Here is a 12,041-nt window from a genome sequence, read left to right on the forward strand (position 1 = left end):
AATCCGGATGGTTCTTTTTCTCTTTGGTCCGGAGGACACGACGTCCACAGTTTCCAAAAACAATTTGAAATGTGGACTCGTCAGACCACAGAACACTTTTCCACTTTTTATCAGTTCATCTTAGATGAGCTCAGCCAGCGAAGCCGACGGCGTTTCTGGGTGTTGTTGATAAACGGTTTTCGCCTTGCATAGGAGAGTTTTAACTTGCACTTACAAATGTAGCGACCAACTGTAGTTACTGACAGTGGGTTTCTGAAGTGTTCCTGAGCACATGTGGTGATATCCTTTACACACTGATGTCGCTTGTTGATTCAGTACAGCCTGAGGGATCGAAGGTCACGGGCTTAGCTGCTTACGTGCAGTGATTTCTCCAGATTCTCTGAACCCTTTGATGATATTACGGAGCGTAGATGGTGAAATCCCTAAATTCCTTGCAATAGCTGGTTGAGAAAGGTTTTTCTTAAACTGTTCAACAATTTGCTCACGCATTTGTTGACAAAGTGGTGACCCTCGCTCATCCTTGTTTGTGAATGACTGAGCATTTCATGGAATCTACTTTTATACCCAATCATGGCACCCATCTGTTCCCAATTTGCCTGTTCACCTGTGGGATGTTCCAAATAAGTGTTTGATGAGCATTCCTCAACTTTATCAGTATTTATTGCCACCTTTCCCAACTTCTTTGTCACGTGTTGCTGGCATCAAATTCTAAAGTTAATGATTATTTGCAAAAAAAAAATGTATATCAGTTTGAACATCAAATATGTTGTCTTTGTAGCATATTCAACTGAATATGGGTTGAAAATGATTTGCAAATCATTGTATTCCGTTTATATTTACATCTAACACAATTTCCCAACTCATATGGAAACGGGGTTTGTACTGTAAATCCATTTAATAAAGTCAAAATACAAATAAGGCAACATGAGTAAATTTGTACAGCCGATATAGGCATCTACATCAACAATATTATTTGCCTGAGAAGCTGGACAGGACAAAAAACAAAACCCTTCTTTTTTTTTTTTTAAAGCTAAAATATGATGTATTTGATTACTCGATTAATCGATCGGGATATTTGATAGAATACTCGATTACTAAAATATTCGATAGCTGCAGCTCTACTGGCAACTTAAAAAAAACACATTTATTTGATTTACACATCTTTAAATTAATGTAAAAGAGTGCAAAACTGGACCATTAGTGCCCGATGGTAAAAGAGGTTGTCGGATCTCTCTGTGAGGTGGCTCACTGCAGTCAGCCAAATTGTTTAACTGTCTGCATTACTTTATTTACAATAAATACATTATCGATTGACATTTACTAATCGATTTTATAATCGTCCATCTCCAAATTGCAATACATCGAAAAATCGATTATTTCCCTCACCTCTACTTACAAGTCCCATGTACCACAGAATTTTTTGTTTTTTTAAGTAGATACTTTACTATTATTATCATTATTGAAAATGTCATGTACAATTATATAACAAGCATGCAAAGAACTAAGAAAACATTTCTTATTTGGCAACTCTATCCAGCCAGCACCCTGGTGCTGTGGGAACCAATACATGGGCACTGGTCCCTGGCCGGATGTATGGAGAACCGGGGTGACTGAAAACAACGATGGAAGGCTCGTCTGAGGACGAGCTAGAGAGAAACTGTAGCCATTCCCCGGGTAAATCACTTCCTATGTTGTGACCCGTTTACATCGATCCGTTTCCTACCGCTTGTCCCTTTTAGGGTCGCGGGGGGTGCTGTAGCCGATCTCAGCTGCATCCATCACGTCAAAAATATACCTTCTCGCTGGCTACTAATAAATACTCTAGAACTACAACTGGTTGGGAACTGACTGACTGTAATCTTCCAAATATAAATAACATCAACTTTGTGGCTTGGAGAGTGAACGCAGGCAACGACAAGTGCTTACAAGTGCTAGATGATTTCAACCTACGCTAACTAGCAAGCTTGTTTCAGCACCCCGATCGTCTCCATGTCCTGCAACTCAGTGCAGCGTTTAGGCAAGATAAAAAGTGAGTATTTGCGGCTAAGGCGAGCGCTCAACAAATTTTGTTTGGATCGTACTTCTTTGTTTTCATTAAAAAACACGCAAGTGATATTTTGACACAAAAATTAATGTTTAAAAACGCAGATTTTTGCGTTTTAGATTACATTTCACATGGCTGTATGCATATTTGCGTGTGGGTGCACATGTGCATGTTGTCACCGAAACCCTGACTAAAATAATAGACTTTATTAGCAATACAATCAATCCTAATCAAGCTACACAGTTTAGATATTTAGGTAACAGAAGTGGGGGGTAGTATATTGCGGTCAGTGTTAAAAAGTGTTTGATCTGATATGTAAATGAAGCAAATGTTGTTATATTTGTTGAATTCCTGTCCTTTTGGGGGTTAAGGTTACAAAAAACACCGAAAATATTGAAACAAAGTTCATAAAATCACAAGCTAAATTTATATTTTAAAAAAGCCTGTTTGCCACAACTTTTTTTTTTTTAAATGCTGTTGCGAAATCAGGCATTTTGGGCTGCATCAATCACAAAAAAGCCTGTAAAATCCTGAAGGACTGTCTAATTTGCAATGATGCATGTAATTAGAGAAAACAGACATACATTAAAGACGAAACAAATCTGTTTGCTTCTATAAGTTATTAGTATCAACATTTCAGCTTATTCTCATCAAATTTGGGTATCGATACTTCCATTCCAATACAAACTAATTCTCGTGACCTGGCTACACTAATGTTCACAGTTTAAGTTTTCAGGATCATTAAAATTATAAAAAATGTTATCAAAATTGTAATCAGACCAAAACATAGGATGGCGGTGAAACAATATCAATATTTAAATTAGATTGTTTTATTATATACTACAAATGTTTTAATAAATTCAGTGCAAAACAAACAACAAAAAGCATTGTAATAATAAAAAAATGTTGATATAATCACTGTAGTATCGACCATTAACCAATACTATACTTGGTATTGTTACAGTTGATATTTTTATCAATCCGCCCACCCTTGTTTACATTCAAGAGCTCTATCTTAGCTATGTTTTTTTGTTTTGTTATCCTTCTAAAGTGAGTAGTGTAGCATGATTTAGCTATTCCTCGTCCTCCAGTAGAATCAATACTTGTAAGAAAGGTAGTTTATTTACCGCCATGGATGCGAGGATTAGTGATTTAGAAGCATATTTGCACTGTGGCGGGATGTTCGGCACTTATTGCATTATCTGCGCTTTTTTTTTTCGCTCGTCACTGTTAAATTTGTGGGACACATTCAACATGAATTATCACGATATGACGATGGCAATAAAAGCAAAAGTGATATCATTTATTTTGTATAATGTTCATATAGTTTTTGATTGCAAATCCTATTAGTGACAAACCAAAAGTATTTGTAGCAGCTGATACATTGCTAACTCCAAACACCTCACCTTAGCGTGTGCAGGGCCTCTCTCATTGAGGAGCTTGTACTGAGGCTGGATCCTATTGAAACAGGCCAACTCATTCACCAAACACATTGGAGTTTTCTCTTTAGGGTTTGCCATGTTCTCCTCGGGCGAACCTGAGACCAAAATAAAGACAATGAATACTAAAATAAAGGGTAATCAGACTTGTTGGGGAAAAACATACAGACACAAAATAACTTCCTGAGAACTAGCGTCCTCTGCAGTGGGCATTTGGGTTTTGCATAACAGGGCTTTTCCCCGCCAAAATGTGCAACTCTGACACAAAAAACACATATCTACTGCAGAGGACACTGGTTACACATAAAGGCATGAAATGTCCATTTAATAATGTCCTTGACGTCCAACAAAAGGTACCATTGTCCATAGTGCACTGGGAAAACATCTACCTGGTGGTGTGACGGGCACAGGAGCGTCCCCATATCCAGCTGCAGGAGCGGGGCAGGCGGGTGTGGGGGACGAGCCTGTGCCATTGACAGAGGGCTGCAGATCCAAGGGACCTGGGCTGGCCGTGGCCGCCGGAGGAACTCCGGAAGAGAGGCCAGGACCAGCCAGGGGTGCTGAGGTCTGTACTTTTACTTGAGCCATGCTCTATTCCTGAAACAAGAAAAACACAATTAATACCACCAAAAATTCAGATGAAACTTTCAGTAAAAATATTTTTAACTCGGGGTGTCCTAATATAACAATTAGGATAAGCCCTGAAGCCCTGACTATTGGCCGATACAAATATTGATATCAGCAGAATTCATACATACATTTATTTTAAAGTGCGGAATGTTAGAAAAGGCTTGATCAGGTGTATTTACTCAAACAATTAGAGGTGGGAATCTTTGGGCACCGCAAGATTTGATTATAAATCAGTTATATTTTATATTGCATATTATTAATGAATTGTATATTTTTAATATAGTTCATATGCAGGGTTTCCCGCAGCGATTTGTTGTTCAGGCGGCCGCCTTAACAACAAAGAGCCGCCGCCAAAAACTAAAGTCTTCACAAGCTGCTCCGCTTAGTTCTGCCTCTGCCTCTGTCAGTACTCTCTGCAGCACCCAGCATTGTCCCCCCCACAGAACCATCTGATTGGTTACACGCAGAGCGGTAACAGCCAATCAGCAGTGCGTATTCAGAGCGCATGTAACAGCCAATCAGCAGTGCGTATTCAGAGCGCATGTAACAACCAATCAGCAGTGCGTATTCAGAGCGCATGTAACAGCCAATCAGCAGTGCATATTCAGAGCGCATGTAACAGCCAATCAGCAGTGCGTATTCAGAGCGCATGGAGTCAGTGCTCACGACAGAGGCAGGCAGAGAGGAGAAAGTGAGCATAATGCAGCGGAGTCTCCCCAAATTATAATAAACACTTCCAAGTCAACTACTAGTAGTATCACCAGTGTTTCCCCCAGAAAATGTGTTAGTTAAGGTGGTGACTCTCCAGGGGTAGGGGACCCGGGGAAGGGGTGGGTGGGTGTAAGGATCGGTGTAACTCGGCCTGTCGCCATCACGTCTCCACCTCGCCGCTGCCACCACAGCCTGGGGGGCAATAGACTACAGACTGCAGTGAAGTAGGCTGGTTTCGTCGCGTGAAGAAGCCTACAGCTTTTGGTTGTGTTTTCCGCTCCATTTGCTGAATGGCGATAACGATATATATCTCGATATTTTTTCGAGCTGAGCTGCCGCTTATGTTTCTAGAACGTCAACGGGCTCATAGTGATGTTACTAGTAGTTGACTTGGAAGTGTTTATTATAATTTGGGGAGAGTCCCCTGCATTATGCTCACCTGCTAAACACCTTTCTGCTCAACCCACCGTCTCTCCTCTCTGCCTGCCTGAGCACTGATTCCATGCGCTCTGAATACGCACTGGTGATTGGCTGTTACATGTGCTCTGAATACGCACTGCTGATTGGCTGTTACATGTGCTCTGAAAACGCACTGCGGATTGGCTGTTACCGCTCTGCGTGTAACCAATCAGATGGTTCTGTGGGTGGGACAATGCTGGATGCTGCAGAGACGTACTGGCAGAGGCAGAGGCAGAACTGAGCGGAGCAGCTTGTCAAGACTTTACTTTAGGTGGTGGATCTTTATTGTCAAGGCGCCCGCCTTAACAACAAAGCGCTGCGGGAAACCCTGATCACTATGAGCCCGTTGACATTCTAGAAACATAAGCGGCAGCTGAGCTCGCTCGCAGTCCTTGAGGTGAACACTAATTAGCTTTTAGCGTAACGTTAGCTCACTATGCGGTGTGTGTGAGTGCGTGCGTGTGTGTGTGTGTTAAGGACAGCAAAACCCTGTCTGTCTGAGAGAAAGACAAGCATTATTGACCTACAGTTAACAACTAAGTTATTTCACTTGACCTTTTTCTGTGTTGATTGAGCTGTGTTGAAGCAGCAAAAAAGGACATTATGTTAAATGAAGAGTTTCCTGAAGCTGTCTCTGATAGTTGATATAATAATGTAACTGCATCATAAAGCCTACATGAACTCCATGGTGTTCAGTTAAGTTAAAGTTAAAGTTAAAGTACCAATGATTGTCACACACACACTAGGTGTGGTGAAATTTGTCCTCTGCATTTGACCCATCCCCTTGGGGAGCAGTGGGCAGCAGCGGCGCCGCGCCCGGGAATCATTTTGGTGATTTAACCCCCAATTCCAACCCTTGATGCTGAGTGCCAAGCAGGGAGGTAATGGGTCCCATTTTTATAGTCTTTGGTATGACTCGGCTGGGATTTGAACTCCAACCTAATAGTCTCTCCTATTGCTATTGTACTATTTTTTCAGGTATAGATACATTAATCATTAGTAATGTAGCAGCTTAGTTTTGAATGGCAGGGTCCCTGCTATCACATGTTGATAAAAATATAATATTTACATAATAAAAATCAACTACAGGCTTCCCAAATGCTGTAATAAATTAAGCATGATGAGTTGAAAATATGTCAGCATGTGGCCCCACTTTTAACTCTTTTTTTGAAACGCTTATTGCAAACGCTTACTTACAGTAAGTCATTAATTTGACTTTGTAAGTTATTATTTTGTCATTATTTTGACTTAGTAAATTACTAAGTCATAATAATGACTTAGTATCTCAGGTAACTAGGACTGTTTTGTTTTTACTTTACGGAAAAAATATCAAGATATATATCGTATATCGTCATTCAGCAAATGGAGCGGAAAACAACCAAAAGTTGTAGGCAAATGGTAAATGGTAAATGGGTTAAACTTGTATAGCGCTTTTCTACCTTTTCTAACTCAAAGCGCTTTGACAGTATTTCCACATTCCCCCATTCACACACTGATAGGCGTCTTCACGCGACGAAGCCGGCCTACTTCGCCGCAGTCTGTAGTCTATTGCCCCCCAGGCTGTGGTGGCAGCGACGAGGTGGAGACGTGATGGCGACAGGCCGAGTTACACCGATCCTTACACCCACCCACCCCCTTCCCCGGTCCCCTCCCTCTGGAGAGTAACCACCTTAATTTAATGTAATACATATTATGTATTACATTACATATTAATAATCAAGGTTCCTCCTTTGGCTACTGGTGTATGCAGTATTGTGTAATTTCTGGTTTTTGGATTACTGCGCACGGCATATATATATATATATATATATGTGCGATATAGAAAATGACTATATTGTGATATTCAAGTATACGTTCTCACGCAGTTGCTTTTAGCTGCGGGCATTACACTACAGGCTCTTCTCACTCTGTCTTGTCTCTCCTTCTCACAGACAACAAACGCACCTTCTTACCACACGTCACATACTGTCACGTCATACGTCACATACGTATACGCCCTCCTTGAGCAGAGAGGTGGCAGCATGGCTAAAGTTAGCTGTGATGCGAGTGGTAATACGAGAGAAAGAAGGTGCGAATCTGGTAACAAATGAAGGAATAATTAATTCCCAAGAAAAACAGCAGGGGATCCATCGTCTGGCGGTGGTTTGGCTTCAAGTGGGAATATGTCAAACAGAGAACCGTAATTTGTCAAGTGTGGGGCGAAGGCGTTTCTACAAAAAGTAGCATTACTGCTAATATGTAGCATCACTTGAAAAGTCACCTGCTAGAGAAGGAAGAGTGCTTGAAACTCTGCATGTCAACATCTCCGTTCGGTGCCACACCATCAAAATGCAGAGGCAAACATTTCCACATCAACACCGTATGATAAAAAGAGTCAACAAAAGGAGATAATGTCCACAGGAACCTACCCATAGCGAAGGACGAACACTATTTGATTTCCTATTATGCAGCTCATTTTTATTTGACACTTATTTAAATAACTTGTGTGACATCATGTTTTAAACTAATCGCTTGTTTTAAAATGATTCTGACAATCTTGCACTTTCTGTTTTGAAATGACATGAATGTTTGTGCCACTGCTTAATAACAGTTTAATAAATACAGTTTTGGTAAATTGACTTAGTTGTGATTTCCTTCTCTGCCTGAAATTTTTTTAAAGTAGCATATATTAATGCAGTATGAAGAAGAATGTTTTAATGTAGACACATAGAATCATCATACTGCTGTGATTATATGCATCAAGTGTTAATTCAAGGCTAAGGCAAAATATTGACATATATATCGTGTATCGCGATATGGCCTAAAAATATTATACTTGTATAGCGCTTTTCTACCTTCAAGGTACTCAAAGCGCTTTGACACTAATTCCATATTCACACTCATATTCAAACAATGATGGCGGTAGCTGCCATGCAAGGCCCTAACCACGACCTATCAGGAGGTAAGGGTGAAGAGTCTTGCTCCTGATGGGTCTTACTGTGTGGCTATTATCGTCTCTCCTGATTTATTAATCTACTTGCTAATTTCCTCTTCTTAGCTGGTTACTTTCTGCTATAACATGGTTAATTTTAGCCTTCTACTAAAATGTACAAAGTATTTATTTTCTTGTTTCACTACTTCACATTCAAGCTATGTTAGCGCCGCGACTAGCATAGCTTGTCCTCTTCTCCTCCCTCCTCCATGTGTCCAGAATATTAGCTGATGGTACTACCGTGGTTAGTAAGGACTAAACCTAAAAATAATGTTTAGAGAAAAGTAGAAATAACGCCACATTTTTTAATCATCTGTATAAATGTATTAAACATATGTAAATACAGTGTTTCCCACACATTCATGTATTTGTGGCGGCCCGCCACGAAAGAATTACGTCCGCCACAAATTAAAATTTTTTTTTTTTTTTAAATATTCCTGTCCAGCTTCTCAGGCAAATCATATAGTTGATGTAGATGCCCATATAGGCTGTTCAGATTTACTTTACAAAAGAGAAGTGTAGGATACTTCTCTTGTTGAATTATTTGTATTTGACCACTACTGTTTTCTGTTTATTTGTTACTGACTGTGGCAGGACACCTCTGCCTCTGTTTCACTTTATGTTGCTGGTAAATAATATGGTTGTAGTAGTAGGCTAAAGTTAAATTATTTAGTATGCACTAATTAAAGGGGCAGAGCTTTAAGAGTAAATAATAAATGATAAATGGGTTATACTTGTATAGCGCTTTTCTACCTTCAAGGTACTCAAAGCGCTTTGACAGTATTTCCACATTCACCCAGTCACACACACATTCACACACTGATGGCGGGAGCTGCCATGCAAGGCGCTAACCAGCAGCCATCAGGATCAAGGGTGAAGTGTCTTGCTCAAGGACACAACGGACGTGACTAGGTTGGTAGAAGGTGGGAATCGAACCAGGAACCATCCGATTGCTGGCACGGCCACTCTACCAACTTCGCCACGCCGTCCCAAGAGACATTTTAGCTTTTATATTTTATAAGATATATTTTTTGTAAGAACCACAATTAATAAATATATTTCAGTGAATAACTTATTGTTCAAATCTGTATATAAATATGTACATAAAGTGTTGTAATTATATTGTAAAATGGATGGATGGATGGACGTTTAAAACAAAACTGTTATTAATTAGTAAGTATATATTTTTTTAGCCTTTTTAGAGAAAATCATATCATTGTAGTAAATTATGCAAATTACTCGATGATGTCATGGTGACCACGCCCATAGCCACGCCCCCACCGCCACAGGTATCTTGGCAGTTTATGGGAAACACTGAAATAATTGATATTTGGACAATCGTCCCACATGTTTGTAATTGTGATGCATTGGAGAAATTATGCATCACATTTCTCACATTTAATTTCTCCCACGTCTACAAACAATGGAGGTTTGTTAATACTTTCTAATACGTTTCTGCCTTGGAGACTTTATCATCCGGGAGGAGCTCAAAGTAAAGCCGCTGCTCCTCCACATCGAAAGGAGCCAGATGAGGTGGTTCGGGCATCTGGTCAGGATGCCACCCAGACGCCTCCCTGGGGAGGTGTTTAGGGCATGTCCGACCGGTCGAAGGCCACGGAAAAGACCCAGGACACGTTGAGAAGACTATGTCTCCGGGCTGTCCTGGGAACGCCTAGGGATCCCCCGGGAGGAGCTGGACGAAATGGCTGGTGAGAGGGAAGTCTGGGCTTCTCTGCTTGGGCTGCTGCCCCCGCGACCCGACCTTGGATAAGTGGAAGAAAATAGATGGATGGATGGATGCATAATATATTGTAGCCCCTTGACTTTTTATATTTGCATGGAAACAACAGACTTAAAGACTGCGTTGTACAAAGATTTCCTGAAATTTTCCAATGACTTCACACACTGCATGTCTGTAAGCAAAGCTAGGACAGACTTTAAACAGAGAGCGCTCTGCGTAGCACACATTCTGATGCCCTGGCAGCCGCTTCGCAGACAATGAAGCTTTATTTGAAGAAGCTTTGTTCATGTTACTGCAGCTAAGCTGCCCCGGAAAACAGGGGCAACACTGACCTGCGACAACGGGCATCCATCGCACACATGGTGCTGCAAAAAGGTAAGTCAGCTCTCATTGATCGGCAAAAATAATCTTGTATGAGGTAACGGAATTGAAACATTGTCACACAAGTCGCTGGGTACGCACCGGGGCAATATATCTTCAAATCATACTTCTATACATACCACCGATGTATAATAATCAAATGCTTTCCCAATACTACTGCACGTAATACTAACTCAGTAGTATTACACAAATGTCAACATGCACATTTTCTTATGCTGATCCTGTTCAGGGTAGCAGGAAGCTGGAGCATATCCCAGATGGCTTAATGTGGAAGGCAGACGACATCCAAGAAAGGTACTGTATAAAGACCACTCAGGCTATCATGGGGTGATAACTGAAACCATGCAAACACTGAGGAAAAAACTCATTGCAGGGTTTCCCGCAGCGCTTTGTTGTTAAGGCGGCTGCCTTAACTAAAGTCTTAAAAGTCTTTTTTTTTTTTGTCCTGTCCAGCTTCTCAGGCAAATCATATAATTGATATAGATGCCCATATCGGCTGTTTAGATTTACTTTACAAAAGAGAAGTGTAGGATACTTCTCTTGTTGCCTTATTTGTATTTGACTTTATTAAATGTATTAATATTATTTTATTTGGTGCTAAACTAAAGTCTTAACAAGCTGCTACGCTTCGTACTGCCTCTGCCTCTGTCAGTACGTCTCTGCAGCACCCAGCATTGTCCCACCCACAGAACCATCTGATTGGTTACACTCAGAGCGGTAACAGCCAATCAGCAGTGCGTATTCAGAGCGGTAACAGCCAATCAGCAGTGAGTATTCAGAGCGCATGGAGTCAGTGCTCACGGCAGAGGCAGGCAGAGAGGAGAGACGGTGCGGGTTAGCAGAAAAGTGTTTAACAGGTGAGCATAATGCAGCGGACTCTCCCCAAATTATAATAAACACCTCCCAGTCAACTACTGGTAACATCACTATGAGCCCGTTGACGTTCTAGAAATATAAGCGGCAGCTCAGCTCGCTCGCAGTCCTTGAGGTGAAGGCTAATTAGCTTTTAGCGTAACGTTAGCTCATTCTGCGGTGTGTGTGCGTGTGTGTGTTATGGACAGCAAAGCCCTGTCTGTCTGAGAGAAAGACTAGTATTATTGACCTACAGTTAACAACTAAGTTATTTCACTTTAGCTTTTTCTGTGTTGAAGCAGCAAAAAAGGACATTATGTTAAATGAAGAGTTTCTGTCTCTGATAGTTGATATAATAATGTAACTGCATCATAAAGCCTACATGAACTCCATGGTGTTCAGGGATGAATAGTCTCTCCTATTGCTATTGTACAATTTTTCAGCTATAGTTATATAAATCATTAGTAATGTAGCAGCCTAGTTTTGAATGGCAGGGTCTCTGCTATCACATGTTGATAAAAATATAACATTTACATTATAAGAAGCAACTACAGGCTTCCCAAATGCTGTAATAAATTAAGCATGATGAGTTGAGCATATGTCAGCATGTGGCCCCACTTTTAATTCTTTTTTTCAAATGCTTATTGCAAACGCTTATTTACAGTAAGTCATTAAATTGATTTAGTCATTATTTTGTCTTAGTAAGTCAATATTTACTAAGTCAAAATAATGACATACTTAGTATCTCAGGTAACTAGGACTGTTTTGTGGTTTGCTTTTACTTTACGGAAAAAATATTGAGATATATATCGT

The 12,041-nt window shown here is 40.5% G+C and overlaps 1 protein-coding gene across 3 annotated transcripts in view; it reads right to left on the reverse strand.

Moving 5' to 3' along the window:
- Nucleotides 1-12,041, reverse strand: part of stau2 (staufen double-stranded RNA binding protein 2) — a 412,795-nt gene that overhangs the window by 333,313 nt on the left and 67,441 nt on the right. For all 3 annotated transcript variants that reach the window (XM_062021077.1, XM_062021078.1, XM_062021079.1), the window contains exons 2-3: nucleotides 3,873-4,080; nucleotides 3,451-3,581 (exon numbers count right to left, since the gene is read on the reverse strand). In XM_062021077.1, the coding sequence (XP_061877061.1) occupies nucleotides 3,451-3,581; nucleotides 3,873-4,071 (330 nt within the window). In that variant the 5' untranslated portion in view covers nucleotides 4,072-4,080. The remainder of the gene's footprint in view (nucleotides 1-3,450; nucleotides 3,582-3,872; nucleotides 4,081-12,041) is intronic.

The sequence above is a fragment of the Entelurus aequoreus genome, linkage group LG15 (genome assembly GCF_033978785.1).
Source record: "Entelurus aequoreus isolate RoL-2023_Sb linkage group LG15, RoL_Eaeq_v1.1, whole genome shotgun sequence".
NCBI classification, from domain to species: Eukaryota; Metazoa; Chordata; class Actinopteri; order Syngnathiformes; family Syngnathidae; genus Entelurus; species Entelurus aequoreus.